Consider the following 16,387-nt stretch of genomic DNA (forward strand, 5'->3'; position numbering starts at 1 on the left):
GGACCCCATAATTAATTGTAATAATGCCCCCCTTTCAATGATGACTTGACCCTCAATTATTAAGTTAAGTTATAACTTATTAATATAACCATTTAATTAAATAATTATCACTTAGGCAATTAGGCCAATTAAATATTAATATCTCCCAAAATACTTCTTATTTTGCTATACAGTTTGAAATGGGGGTCAACATTGCTAATCTCCATATAACCAAATGCTCTGCTAAAAATAGAAAGGGTCCTTTTTGATCAACCTTAGACTTACTATAAATATTAAGTATAGCAAATAAGGTCCAAATGAAGCCAAACGAACTTCAAAACGGAACATACTGAATACTGGAGAAGTTGTGAACCTCTGTTGACCAAATCTCTGCCTCAACAAACCCTCTGTCCACACTCATTAGCCTACGAGGGCCAAAATGATAGGCTAATCTACTTGATACTGATGACTAGCTAGAAGGGGACATCACATTTGTTTACCCGCTGGGCAAACAGTTTAATGCATGTAGATGGAATACATAACAAAGAACAACAATGTCGTAGATTTAGATAAACATAGTCATAATGTATTAAGTCACACAATGTATATCAATTGCAACCCAACATAAGGGATACCATTCTATTCCTAATCATAATAATGGCAAGTTACATCACATGGTATATAAAGGTACCGAGGGGGTGCGAGGGACAACCGTCGCACCCATAACTACCTACCCTCGGTTACATCACTAAACAAAGTAATTCCTAATTACTTAATTAATTATTATTCCCGTACATACAATATGCCGCCAACATTATCCCCCCCAAAAAACAAGGTCGTCTTCTGACGATTGACAACAAAAACGGGACCATCAAAAGAAAAAAATCAAGACTAAGAATGGGGCTGAGGAAGCGTCCCTGGTGAGGATGGTGCCGATGCTCGTGGTGTGGCTGCCAGTCGTGCTTGTAACTCGTAGACCTATTCAGTCCTCAATTGCAGGTCTCTCTCTGCAACCATCTGTCGCTCCATAGCCGTCTTCACCATCATTGCGGCTTCCAGGACTTCCTTATCCTTCTTCTCCACCATCTCCAAGGCACTAACGAGACGGTTCTCCAAAACAGCCCTTTCCTCCCGGTCTTCCTCCAACCGTGCCCCCAAGGCATCCTTCTCCGACCTCTCCTTTGCCAACTCTGCTTCCAAGGTAGTTCTCTCAGCTACCCGTGAGGCCTTCTCCCAAGCCAACTGCTCCCTGTGCGACTCCTCCATCTGCTGGAGTCGAGCAGCCAACTCCTCCCTCGCCGACACGACCTCCTGCTGGTGGGTCTCCGTACCTTGAGCAATATGCTGTGTCCGCCTCAGCTCATAGTATGTCTCACGGAAGACCCGCTCTACCCTCCGCAACAGGGGTTGTGTGTTGGTCTCTCCAACCTGTTGCTAGAGACCCCAATCTTCCAGCATCTGCATGGTCTCCGTAGTAGGCCACCCCCTTGACAAAGTGTGCCATGCAACCGTTCCTCATAAACCCAAGTAGCTGCCCCAATTGTCTATCTGTCCTGGCATCTCCCTTGGACCTTGCCGAGGCTACAATCCTCCGGGCTCCAACAACCATGCTCGCATTAAATTGCTTCAAATCCATGTCACCATCCCCTCTCGTAGATGCAAGCACACCTTTCTCCTGGGCATCCTGGTGAGGACTTTGCAGTAGCTCAACATGAGGGGGGCTTTGTATCAACTCCTGCTCCTGCCTAGGACTCAGCACCAACTCACGAATGGGTGAGTGGTCTCCTTGCACTGCCCACGAGTTTTCTGGCGAGCTATCTCCTACCAAGTCTACAATCTCGTGGGGGTTCGACAACTCACGCCGTGGAGAGAGGACAACTGCTCTGACCGGTGCCACTGGTGCCATCTTATACCGACTCAGCTAGGCACTCAGATCTGCCTGAGAAGGGTACCACTCCCTCCAAGGTGCTCCGATGCTACCGCAGCCTCACTACCAACCATCTCTCCCCTGGTCCCTGCCTCCACTGCTGCCGTGGGAATCTTGCCTCCTACCGTTTGGGCCTCGGGTGCTCTTGGTGGGGTCACCAATGTCGTGGCCATGCATCCCGGGATCATAATTATTGGTGTCCGGGCCTGCCCAAACCTAGGAACAAGCACTGTCAATACTGTTGCTCCAGGTGGTAGAGTCCGAGGGGATACCATGGCACCTGATGATGCCGTCTATTGGGGTAACTTACTCTGTGGAGGTGTGGCTGTCGCTACCTGCATAACTGTGGGAGGTGTCGCCACGGTCTCCTCCTCCACCTGCTGTCCTCCTCTACCTACCATCTTGAAACTACCCTCCATGGCCTGTGACGTATCTATGGAGTCCTCCTCTACACTCTTCCTCACTCTGGCCACTAGTCCCGGGCTCGGACTTAGACACCACCACCCTCTGCTTCCGTTTCTTGCTTGCTTGTATGTCTCCACTCGGTGCCAAGGTATCTAAATGGACCCAATAGAATATAGGCGGCTGTCTAGGGTGTACACGGCCGTGTGGTACCAAGTGTTGTGTCTGGGGCGGTATCTAAAGATGCACTGCATCCAAGAAGAGTCCAATGACATGGTACGACATATAGAAAGTTCTGTGCTGCAAGGTCATAAATTCCTCCATCCTATCAGTGAGCACAAATGCCCAGTGATATACCACACCATTGCGGATGCCATTCATCAATATAACCTGTGCCATGGCAATGTCCGAAGCCCTACTGGGTCCCATCAAGCGGCTCTTCAACACATCCAAGAGGCACCGCCACTCTCCCTCTCTTAAAAAAGACTTATTCAGGTCTCTTCCTTTGCTTGCATGCTGGAGGCTATCGAGCTCGGTTCGTGTGAGGTCGTCCCTGCACATCAACTTCAGGAGTTTATCCTTGAAGTCTGGAGATATCTTCTGGCCCTTATCCACTTTCTTCCCCTGCGTCCCTGGGATACCAAAAACCCTCGTGAACTCTGTGGAAGCCAAAGAGACCGTAACTTGGTGATGCTCATAGTCGAACACCGACTGCAGTGTGTGGCTGTTGTATGCACCAATCATAGTCCTCAACACGACCTCAAAATCTTTGATGCAAAATATGGGCATCTGAATGGCCCAGTGTACCTGTGCCTGTCGCAACTGTGCCTTCATGGGATCATCGTGTGGGGTCTCGGTCCACCATTTTCTACAATCTGCTCCACTCAAACCCTCGAAGGTAATGGTGTCGACTCTCACATCATCTTTCGCTACCATCTGACTCTGCACTTTAGGTTGTACCTTTTTGCCCTTGCCTTTGCTGCTGTTAGCCATGCCGCCTCTTACTTTGACACCTGAAGGCAAAATCCAAATATTTTTCTTGTTGGCAGATGGTGACGACATTGTAGCAGGTAACTACTGCAACTGTCTTTTCTAGTTCTTTCCTCTGTTGGGGTCCATTAACTGATTTTTCTTTTGTCTCTTGTGCCCTTAAATATAAAAGAAAAATAGGTTTAGGGTAACAAATTTTCGCATGTGCTTACTCCCTTCAACAAAATTCCAACGCAAATGACTGATCAATCCGGTCTTAACTGGAGGGCCCGACATCTGCGGGTATAACCCCAAGAAAATCCCCACACATAGTAGCAACACAGGAAACCTTAGTGACGTCAAATCTGATCCCCATCATACAAATCCTGACTTCCGTCTCGGGCACGATCTTTTCCGACACCTGACCGTCAACAAACTAAAACTGCCTGTCATCACATCTCTCCAATTCAAATCTTCTCGGTGACATGCAAAACACAGACATAGAAAACTGAAGAGGCCCTGCCTTTGCAAAAAAAAACCATTGGCGATCACACTGCTAACCCTTGCCTCAAAACTTTCGTTCTTGAAAGGGTGGCAGATAATGAACTCGAATTTGATGGGGAAGGTGACGTGGACGTCGCCACAGCGGATGAGGCCGTCGCCGATGGTTTTGACGTGCGTGATGGCTACCACGTAGCCGTAATTGCCGGTGCGGCGCCCCTCCGTATGGTAATTCTTTTTCTATTCTGCTATGTGGTGAGTATATGCCATGTGGTAGTCTTTTTCGTCCACCATACGGTGAGTGTATGCCGTGCGGTAATTCTTTTCTCCACCGTACAATGAGTGTATGCCGTGTGGTGATTCTTTTCTCTTCTCTACCGTACGACGGGTATATACTGTACAGCAGTTCTTTTTTCTTCTCTGCCAGCAGCATTTTATATATTTTTATCCTTTAAATTTCATTTCCAAAGGTGGGCACACATCCCAAGGGAGTCATCCCTTTTGGAGGCGGCACCAATAAAATTAATTTAAATGTTCTTAAGGTCAGCCCTAGCAATATGTTCTTTTTTTATTCTAATTTTTAAACTTTAGATCTCAAAGAGGGGCACACAAACTCCAAGGGTTGGTCGGCAAGGAGATGTGGTTCGATCCGCACAAGTCATTATTTTATATTTAGGGCAAATCAAAAACTCTGATTTGGGCGCCAAAACTGATTTATGCCCTGCTGTCCCTTTTAATTTCTGCCTAGCAATCCTTTGACATCAATGACAATATTTCAACAAAGTCTTATCCTATCTTTTGACATTTAATATTTGGAGTTTTAGGTCATTTAATAATTGACACTTTAGTTGTCTCATAACATAGGATTAAGACACATGCCACAATCTTGTCTAATCCTATGTCTCAACTTTCGCTTTATGAACGACATCTCATTGTATATTTTATATTCCATCAATTATTCAAGCATCCATAATTAAGCAAGCTTTTCTTGCAATTTTCTCTCTTGTGGAAGGTTATTTTGTCATGCAGGTGATCTTTGGGTGTGGGGAGTTCACAATCTAACTCTTACAAGTCTCACCTGTGTATCAGGCAAGAGGATTTTCCCCATCCAGTTGGCCATAGTCTAAAAGACTGAAAATTAATATGTAAAGAGAAAAATTTACTTAAGTTTTTCGTGACTATTGGCTGCTGTTAAATCCAATAACTCTTATTTTATAAACTCATTTCAAAATTTCAAACATATGGTGGACTTGCAAGTTCTTTCTAATCACGGACTGGCAATATCTGAGATCTCCTAATTTATCAAATTTAATGTTGTTTGTATACTATTTGCTTTCCCTGAGCGTTTCACCTATTTCATTCTAGTTAACTTTGTGCAAATGTAGAATAAACATCACCTGTGACTGAGTGTCATGATGACTGAGTAGAAATATCTGATTTAATGTTCTAACTTCAGGTAGATTCATCTAAGGCCTATGAAAAAGCAATATACCACTGTACCTTGACATTGATATGGACTGACAAGAGTGGAATTAAATGGTATAAAGTCGAGAGGTAATTTGTTCTTTCCAATTCATGCAATATTGTTTTAGAATTTCTTAATACCAGACTGTTGATGTGTTTTTTGTACACATGCGAATACAAAATAAAATACCTAAAGGTACCTTATCTTCTCTTGAACAAAGTTCCCGATTGCTGAAGATCTCGCCGAAGGATCAATCGAGGCAACTCCAAGGTTCTTGTATGTAGGTTCTCTATGTGTGGATAAGCTCTTTGCGGTACGATGTGATTTTGCTGGAATCACAAAGGGACTTACATTCGACGACCTGAACGTCTGATTTGCTTTGGATATTGCTAGAACGTGAGATTTTACTGATCCTAGATTTTGAAAAAAAAGGAAAAAGGAGAAGGGTTGAAACGGGATCTATTTCTAATACTAAGAATGTAAGAGCAATGAATGACCTTTGATGAAATTCTAAGTAAGTCTTGCTTTGACATCCCAGGACCATCTCCACAAGGTTAGTGCGATCTTTTGAGAAAAGCTTTATGATGTTCAAATCACCGCTACAAGCATGGACACCATCAGGCTGATGCGTATCAATGAAGAAGCGACAATTGAAGTTAAGCTTAAGCTGAATGATTCCAGTTGACTACACAAGGCAAGTCTGCAATCAACAAACTGCTAGTAGTATGGATATACAAATTTAACCATCAATAATACACATTTCTTCCACTCATCTAATAACATGAAATCAAATTTGAGAAGTATAGAGACCATGCAGATTGTTGAATCGACCCATAGAATTCACCATTTCTTCAATGAAGTTTACAAGTCCTTTACAACAACATCTTGGCAACAATCTTTGCCTTCTCTTTCTATTCTACTCTAACTATTTCCTACTCTTTGACTATTCACTACTATTTATTCTCCATTAACCAACTATTAACTATTAACTAGCTATCAACCTTTACAAATGAGGAGCCAAGGCTTTATATAGGGAGCCCTTTACAAACAGACGACTCTGATTGAGTTAGAGCCAATGGCTAGGATTACAAGATAGAAACCCTAATTAGGGTTTGTTACAACAAACTTCCTTAGCCAATTAGAAAATTACATTTCAGGAGTGAGGACCAATAAGAAGCAAGGGTAGGTACATCGAAGTTTGCGCCGCCTCCGGTAAATCAGGTACATTGAATCTAGTCATGCTGAGGTGGACCAATCCAACTGGAAGAATGATGACTGGGATGCCACCTTTTCTAACACTTGTAACTTGGTTGATGTTCAATTTGATGAAGCTGAGAAGCTAACTTTAATTAACTCTTCTGAAACTATCTGCATCTTCAACGTACCTTGGTATTGACCTTGGTTGATTCTCCTCTGTCTTTGATGTGTTTTATGAATGGAGTACCTCTCCTTGACTCCTATGTGTTTGATGAAGTTTCCTAATTTTCAAGTCATCTTTCTTCAGAAGTACACCTCCGCCTGGGAGTGCTGGCAAAGCCTTTCTTGGTCATCTTGTGATTCCTTAGTGTGGCGAAGTGAAGGGCTTTGGAGATAGCCGACAATTCCTTGAACACCTTGAGTCTTCCAATGCTTCAAAGCACCTCGAGTCTTCCCTTTTGCCTGTGGAATGTCCTTGATGATGATGGACTGGAAGTGGTCGTCCTTGATGATGCTGGAATGGAAGAGGTTGTCCTTGCCCTGGCCTGGTTTTCTCCATCTGGAAAATAAACCAAAAGGTGATCAAGTACATATGACATGTTCATTTCAACAAAGCATTTTCCACCTTAAATCATCAACAAGAAGACTTCAAAATAAAGTTCGCTCAAAATCCTTCCCAAGGACAGGCCCTATAAGAATTTCGCCCTCGACCCTTTGGAAGGGTCAGGAGCGAAATTTTGCTATTTTGCCCAATTAAGACCTCTTTTCAACATTATCTCACAACTAGCTCTTCGCTTGGCCCAAACAAGGTGAAAAATAGGAGTTTCAAAAGATTTCGCCCTGGACCCTCTAGAAGGGTCAGGAGCGAATTTTGCATTCCAGGATAATTCTATCACTTGTTTACTCCAAAATTCTTCCCAAGGCAAACATATGATAGTTTTCCTTCCTCCAAAGCCTAGGGATCCATGCTTTGACCTTTATCATGAGCAAGTCAGGTGAAATTGAGGATTTCACCCTGGACCCTCTGGAAGGGTCAAGAGCGAAATTTCTTGATCTTGGACAAAACACTCACTTCTTTCACTCACAACCCCCTCTAAGGCATGCTCAAGGCAATCTTTTAAGCCTAGTCACCCTCACCAATGATTTGACCTAACACAATTTTGAAGGAAAAATGAGATTTTGTGAATTTCGCCCTAGACCCTTTGGAAGGGTCAGGAGCGAAATTCATGATTTGCTTGTTTTCCTTCACCAAGGTCCATCTTTTTCACTTTCTATACTTGGAATCTTATCCTTGTATCCCTCTCCCATGCTTGCAACATTTTGTTTGACCTCAAAATGACTAGAAAAGAGAATTTCGCTGGAAATCATTGCCAGGGACAGGACTTATAATGAATTTTGCCCTGGACCCTCTGGAAGGGTCAGGAGTGAATTTCTTCCTCTAGCCAAAAATCATCATTTTTGAAGGCAACAAACCATTCAAGGGTAATCCTAGGGGCATCCCCAACTTGGTCTAGGCCTGGCTTGGCACAAATTTTTGGAGGATAGGATGGGTTTTAGGATTTTCGCTTTGGACCCTTTGGAAGGGTTAGGAGCGAAAATCTTGTTTTGAGCTCATTTTCTCATTCTCTCAACTCTAATCCACCCCCAAGACCAAGGATACATTGCCTCACTCATATCTAGGCCATAAAAACCAAAAGTTTGTCTTGACCTACAAGGAAAATAGGTGTTTTTAGGAATTTCGCTCTGGACCCTTTGGAAGGGTCTGGAGCGAAATTCTTGTTTTTGCTCAATTCCTTCATGTTGACGGATCACTAGCAACTCAAAGTTTTTCTCAAGGACGTCTCCAATCCTACCCCATCCTGACCCACACTTGACTTAGCATAAAATTGAGAAAAAAGGGGGGTTTTGGGGAATTTCGCTCTGGACCCTCTGGAAGGGTTAGGAGTGAAATTCAAGATTAGGACACAATTCCATCTTCTTCTTCCCTTGCTATGCCATGATTCTCACCTTTGGACTCCTTTCTCATGAAGACAACACTTGTTTGACCCCCAAGAAGGCCTGAAAAGAGAAATTCGCTCAGGACCATGGCCAAGGACAGGACCCATTTGGATTTCGCTCTGGACCCTTTGGAAGGGTCAGGAGCGAATTTCTTGTCCTAGCTCAAAATCATCATCTTTGATGGAAAAAAATCAACTCCAAGGCATGCCTAGGGCTCCTTCTAAGCTCTATTCATCTTTATCCATGCTCAGCTTGACACAAAATGAAAGAAAAAGGTGGATTTTAGGAATTTCTCTCTGGACCCTTTGGAAGGGTTAGGAGCAAAATTCATGTTTTTAGCATATTCCTTCATTCTTTCAACTCCAATTCACCTCCAAGACCAAGGCACAAGGTTTTAAGCCCAAACAAGGTAAAAAAATAAGGTTAATAAAGAATTTCGCTCTGGACCCTTTGGAAGGGTCAGGAGCGAAATTTCATTCTTGGACAAAAACCCTCACATTTCAATGCTTTCAATCACTTCCTTAGGCAAGAACATGTCCAAACTTTCACAATATGCCTTAGAAACTAAGATCCTGGTCTAAACAAGGAAGAAATGGGTGCCATCTAGGAATTTTGCTCTGGACCCTTTGGAAGGGTCAGGAGCGAAATTTCCAATTTAGGTTGATTTCACATTCCATTGTCTCAATTCTTCTTCAAACTTGATTTGTCCAACCTCCTTTCACCATAATCAAGGCAATCCACCACCAAATTAGCTCAAAACAAGGTCCTTCTAGTGCTTAAGGCAAAATAGAGGGTCAAAATGAGGATTTCGCTCCGGACCCTTTGGAAGGGTCAGGAGCGAAATTCATCCTTTTGGCAAAAAATCTTCATTTTTTCATGCGTCCAACCACCTTTCAAGGCAAGAACACCTCAATCCATCCCCTATCATGCCTTAGAAACCAAAAGTTAACCAAACCAAGGAAGAAAATGAGGTTTACAAGGATTTTCGCTCTCCTTTGGAAGGGTTAGGAGCGAAAATCATGTTCTGGGCCAAAATCCTTCACATTTTCACATTCCATCACTTCAAAACTAGAATGTTGGTCTAGACAAGGGAGAAAATGAGGTTTATAAGGATTTTTGCTCTGGACCCTATGGAAGGGTCAGGAGCGAAAATCATGTTCTTGGACAAAATCCTCACCTCTCAGTGGCTTCATTCACTTCTCTTGGCAAGAGTACATCAATCTATCCCCACTATGTCCAAGGAACAAGGTTCGTAGTGCAAACAAGGAAGAAAGAAGGTGTTGGTCAGGAGCGAAATTCCTAGTTTAAGCTCATTTCACACCTCTAGCCTCCTTTCCTTGCCTTGGATATAACTTTTTAAGACTTCTCCCATCATCTCTAGGCCAACTTGCCTCTCACTCAGCTCAAAAATCTTCATTCTCAAAGCCTAAGGCCAAAATTGAGGATCAAATGGAGGAATTTGCCCTGGGCCTGAGAGATGACACTGACTCATTGACTCATTTGAACTCAAACAAGACACAATTCAGCAAAGCTAAGCCAAAGGAAGACCTTGAAAGAAACCCTAATATGGAGCATCCACCGACTCACCCTAACTCCAGCAGAGCCTGTTATCCAGCGATTCCCCTGACATCACTCATCATGGAAAGGCTAATAGACAAAAACCCTAAAAGACCTAGAAAACAAACCCTAGAAGGCAAAAAGCAGGGGTCCCCATTTGTAATGGGGTGATGTGTGAATACATCACAACACAGACCTAGAACCTTAAGGGTTACTCAAAGATTAAGAATCTAAAGAGGTATAGATGGATTGACTTGGCTCAATAGGGTGATGCGTAAGATGTGGAAAAGGCTATTGGGATTGCCCTCTCAAAAATCTCATGTGCTTGAAGAAGCCAAGTCTAGAAAGAGGCCAAAGAAGTGCCTGTGATCAGCCTAGTTGAAAAATTAGGCATCCAGATATCTTTAAGAAGGTTGAGGGAAATATCATATACATCACCATTGCTTCTCCATAGTTGTTAATACTGAAATTTGTCTTGATGATTTGTTTTTCCAAAGGATAATTTTTTTTTTTTAAGGGGACATAATTTTTCAAATTTGTTGTTAATTGGTTTTGTCTTTACCCAAAGCAAAGCTTCGTTCAACAAAGAAGCTGAAACCTGATGGAAACAGGAGACAAGAGCCAACTTAGGAGAGAAGACTAGATGATTTCACCTTAGCATCATTATGACACCCTCACTATCTTGTTCAGTTATTTTACCTCTAAGTTACAATATATGAAACCATAATTGGAAGCAGATAAGAATGTATAGTCAAAGCTGAAGACTAGATGATTTCACCTTAGCATTATTATGACACCATCTAGTTCAGTTATTTTACCTCTAAGTTACAATATATGAAACCTAAGTCACAAGGTTCGAATTCAAATTCGAATTCGACAGCCATGAAATTCAGATGAAATTCGACAAGGGAAAAATTCGAAAAAAAATTCGGATAAAATTCGCCTTATATAATTTTGTTTATTTTTAAATATATGTATACTTTTAATAAATTATCAGAATAGCGACCCTTGTTAGAGAAAATCCGAGGGCGACCCAGCAATTGCAGACACCCATGACCCAATAGATACAAAGCATATACAAAGAATACCCACGACCAACTGAGTTGTGTTTAGAGGCGGATAGCAGTGCTTTATAGAGGAAATTCGATTAAATTCGATTTTTTTTATAGAAGTTTGAAATTCGATTAAATTCGAACCTCATCCATGAAAATCGCCGTATCCCGTGACTTAGTATGAAACCATTATTGGAAGCAGATAAGAATGTATAGTCAAAGCTGAAGTCAAAATGGCCAACTAAGACATGACGTTCTGAATTTTTGATAAGAAGATTATTTGAAGAACATGACCAGGCAGATCTGTATGGCATCAGCAATTCTGGCCATAGATTCAAAACCATGTACGGGATCTGCAGGATTTCAAATAGTCATATGAAAACAATCACTTAGTTTTACTCTCGTGTCATGGATTACAAGATCCACCGTGGAGCTGAATGATGTTTCTTTGTTAGGAACTAAGAATCTATTGAAGAATTTAGTTCCTCAACAAAATTTGTGAGTGGATGAGGAACCATAAACGATCGTCTGGAGTTTGATCTTAAACACAATGATTTTGGAATAGTGCAAACGTTCTCTTGGCCCTGTGAACAACTCCGTAGAAAATTTCATGTATTAATAATTTTTTTGGTTACAAAAATTAATTTAAATCATTCTCCATTTTTAAACCTTTTATAGAATAATAAAGAACTGAAAAGAATATGGTCAAACCTTGTTATTTGACTATTTTGTTTCGATGTTTTGCATGGTTGGAGGTTATGGGAGAGCTGTGAATCTGAGCTGCTTGTTTTGAATGATTAGTTTCTCTCTCTGATGTTACTGTTGACAATAATTTTTTGTACTGTAGGATGATAGAGGATGCAGAAGAAAAAGGGCTAATCACTCCTAGAGTGACTACTCTAGTGGAACCCACAAGTGGCAATACAGGCATTGCATTGGCATTTGTTGCTGCTCAAAAAGGCTATAAATTTATTGCAGTAATGCCAAATACTTATTCTATTGAACGTCGAATGATAATGAAGTGTCTTGGTGCAGATATTTACTTGACTGGTATAATTCTAAACATTGCTGTATCATAGTGTTGTGCCTCTGTCTCTGTCTCATTTATTGTTTGATGAGGTGAACAAGAAATTTTACAATATGAGTAGAAAGGAATAGCATAATGAAACCAATTTATAGATAGGGAAAATCGCTCAAAGATATATATAATATATATGAACTTGTTTCACATTGATGAAGTGGCAAAAGCACAGTTGAAAATACTCTTGATAGTCTTATGACTATAATGCATTATTCTACAATATCACTATGAAATCTCTAATAGCAAGATTGTTTTTTGGCAGGCTCATATCTTGGAAACGACAATTAAGAAAGCTCTAACCATATTATAATTAATCAGGATTAGGGTTGACTAGGAAAATCAAAAGTATAATTGTAGTTCAATTAATCTGGATTTAATTGGTAAACAATTTGAGTTGGGAAAAAAATAATGCTGAAAAGTCCATAAAAAATAGGAAAAATGGTGATTTTAAAATTTCATGCCATGTAAGATGTCATATACTATGAAATTTGTTTTTTAATTTTGAGGTTTCTGGTTACTATGTAAAGTACAGTCATACTTTATCTCTAAGTTCAAATTTTGAATCTAGAAATCAATTATAAATTACAAAGTAACAAAATAGAGTTGGAGCCTATGGGGCTATAATCCACTAGGAGGCTACAAAATGTGATGTTGAAACTCCAACATTGTGGCTTGCATGCATTTGATTGTAGTCATGTTCATCACATGCCTCCAAAATGATCATGTCCTTATCAAACAATGGTTTTTACATTTATGATTGGTTTTGAGGTTGGATCAATTTTGTTAAGGTCAATTCAGGAATCATTCCCACTGCTTTTCTCTATTAACAATTTCAAGGCATAAGTTCGTGATGGATAGAGTATGAGTATACACATGATGCAACAAATTCAGATTGATTTCAAATTTACAAGCCACTACAATGTAAGGGACTGCCCTAGTTTGCACTCTTTCTTTTTTTTCTGAGATGTTTTTGTAATGATAACAGAATACCAAGCCAATCCAACAATAAACACAATATTGCATCTACTAAACCATTAGCAAGTGTAACAACCAAATACTAAAATATATTGCAATAATGTATTCAGATTCAACTCACATTTCCATACTGAAAAGTTGAAAACACATTGCGATTAAATCTTTTCGTGAATGCTTAGACAATAATCAAATGCAACCACGCTGCTTATGACTGTTCTTACAAGTGAATAATGAAGTTGCATAGCCAAAAAATCATTGTTTCAGACCTGGTACGACCCCCTACCAGACATGTACTGCACACTACAACAGCTGCAGACCCACACAACTCTTTCTTAATTCCTTCTCAGACTGGTACAGCTCAGCTTCATAGAGTTTCAGACTGCTGTGGCGTATTTCAGAGTTATAGCTGGCTGGCATAGGTCTCTCCTGGACATGTACAACCTACCCTAAGTCTGTAAGACATACTCCAGCAAGTATGGCACCTCTCACTGGGGGTTTCAAGCTCAAATGGCAGACTTAGACTTAATAGAAATGATGATATAAGCGTTTAGCAAACAGCAGATTGATCCCAAATACTTCAATCACATTCTCTAGCTCAAACTCACAAAATTCAAACTCTCCTGGCTAACTGTATGAATAATAGATATCTTAATAATCAGATTTGTACCTTAAGCTCAATCAAATCCCCTGACTTCGTCGTCCGACAGTGAAGAGATTGTCATTCATGAGGGATTTCGTCCTCACAAACCCTTCAAGAAGAATTCTCCAGTATTTCATCAATTTCATATAATTTCCAGCATTTCCAAATGAACTCTTAAAGAGTCTTTTATAACTTCCCCAAGAGAGCCCACACACATCTCCACCCAATGTGGAATAAATAAAACACTTCACTTTTAATATTCAAGTCTCCAAGTACTTTTAAATGAAAGGGGACTTTTAATTTTTAAATAACTTTTCCATTTACTTAAGTCCCCATATTAATAAAGTTAAATATTTAATTTAACTTTATCAATAAATAAATTAATAATCGTGAACGATTATTAAAACACTAGTAAAAAAGCAATGACTATCATCATTAGGATATTATTTATGAGTTCATTATCGATCCAGACTTGGCCAAGCTGACTTACTATAAATAGTAAGCATCTCCAAAAAACACATCAAAACACATCAGAAAATTGAAACTGTGTAGTGTCCCCAATTTTTAAAAGTGACAATTAATAAAATTAATTCTTATTAAGTTGTCCAAAACAAATATTATTTAAAAGGATACTTATTATTAATTAATTTAATTATTAATAAAAAAAAGGGTAAAATAATATTATGGAATGTCACTTTAGCTATCTCCACAAGCAAATTTGGAGGCTAGGAGATGATTGGCTAACCAAGGGGAACTTTACTTAGTCATTTATTTGGCCTTGGTAAGTGTTGATGTGTTTTTTATGCACATGCGAACACAGAATAAAATACCAACGCATCTTATCCTCTCTTGAACAAAGTCTCTCATATGCTATACTTCACGACCAAATGAGACAGCTCCAAGGTTAGGAAATGTCAGGTCTTGACTCGTGGATAAGTTCAGTGGTTTGATGCGATAATGCTGGAATCACAAGGGGACTTACGTTGTACATGAATGCCCAATCTTATCATGGATCGGGATAGGTATGCCAATGACTTAGGATTTAGCAATGGAGCTCTGGACTTAATTCTTACTAAAAAATGGGCAAAAGGAATAGGGTTCAGTAAATCTATTATAAGCTTAGGAATGTAGGAAATGATGAACAAATTTAGTGGGAATCAAACTAGGCAAGGTCTCACAAACAGGTATTGACACAGGCTTAGTGCAATCATCTAAGGCATACTCAAGGATTTTCAGACTATTACCATCAAACGTTGACACCATCAAGTTGATGCTTGTCAAGGGACGCATAATAGTTGAAGTTAAGCTTACTCAAATCTCTAGTTGACCACACAAGGCACACTTACCAACGGCAAGAGGCTAGTGGAATGGATTAAGGATTCCACACAAATATATTCAACAAATCTTTCACTCAGTCTAACATACATGAAAATAAATTCTAATCTAACTTGGAGGAATTGAGAACCATGAATGCAAAGACAACATTTGAAGAGCAAAATCACCAACAATTGAACAATGATTATGATTCAAATAGCTGCAACATATACCAACAATTCTACAAAAACTCTCTCTTACAAATGAGAGACAAGTAGGTATATATAGAGCCTCAAAAGAAATGAATGGCTCTGATTGATTCAAGATCAATGGCCAAGGTTACAAAATAAAACCCTAATTAGGGTTTGTACAACCACCATTACATTGGCCAATAAGAAACGAGGGTAGGTAAGATAAATAATATTTGATGTAGCGCCATGTGTCACCTATTCCCTCCTTGAATGAATGTTGACTTGGTACCCTTTGATCGAACGGATGGTGACTAGGATGGCACCTCAACTTGCCTTGCACACTTAATCAATTTGCCTTGTACATTCTTCATCTTCACAATGTTTGGAATCCTTATGATACTTTGCATTCCATCCTTATGTTAAGGAATTCCATGAACTGTTCCCTCCTCATGTTTGGAAAATTTCCCAATCTTGGAATCCTGAAATATTTCCTTACTTGATGCACTTTGATATTGGAATTCCTTGATGTAGTTTCGGATTTATTGATGTGAAATCTTTTGTGCTCATGTCTTGAACTTGCTTTCCTTCATTTATTCATCATCAAGGTGAAGTCTTCTTCATGATTGATCTAGTCCTCATCTTCACCTTCTAGAATCTCTATCCTGAATTCCCATCCAATCTTTGAAGTATTGATCTTCCTTATCCGCATTGCACATCTTCCTTCACCTCAAGCCTTGATCATCATGCTTCCTTTCCTCATAACAGTTCTGCAAAACAAATAATCATTGAATCAAACACTAGTATGATAAACTTAACTTCAACCTTGGTGGGAAATTCATTCGCATATGGACTGATCATTCCTCAAAACCATCCGCATTATCCTTGTCCATTCTTCACTTGGTGGAAATTTGATGCCTATCTGGACAACTTCGTTCCTTTGTAATTCCGTACTCAAGTGGAAATCCGACCCTTATCCAGACTCATTGTCCCTGAACATCATGTGTTGTGTGGAAATTAGAACCTCATAGGAACTTTGTTCCTGACATTTGTCCCAACATGTGATAGGTAATCTTAGAAAATTGTAACACCAATTCTGGAAAATATGAAGGTTCGGATTAAACTCTGGAAGATTTTCCTTA

At 40.1% G+C, this 16,387-nt stretch overlaps 1 protein-coding gene across 2 annotated transcripts in view; it reads left to right on the forward strand.

The window, feature by feature from the left end:
- The window catches only part of LOC131038672 (cysteine synthase, chloroplastic/chromoplastic), a 183,937-nt gene that overhangs the window by 54,294 nt on the left and 113,256 nt on the right, over positions 1-16,387 (forward strand). For both annotated transcript variants that reach the window (XM_057971179.2, XM_057971180.2), the window contains one exon: positions 11,895-12,097. In XM_057971179.2, the coding sequence (XP_057827162.2) occupies positions 11,895-12,097 (203 nt within the window). The remainder of the gene's footprint in view (positions 1-11,894; positions 12,098-16,387) is intronic.

Source organism: Cryptomeria japonica, chromosome 9 (genome assembly GCF_030272615.1).
Source record: "Cryptomeria japonica chromosome 9, Sugi_1.0, whole genome shotgun sequence".
Taxonomy (NCBI): Eukaryota; Viridiplantae; Streptophyta; class Pinopsida; order Cupressales; family Cupressaceae; genus Cryptomeria; species Cryptomeria japonica.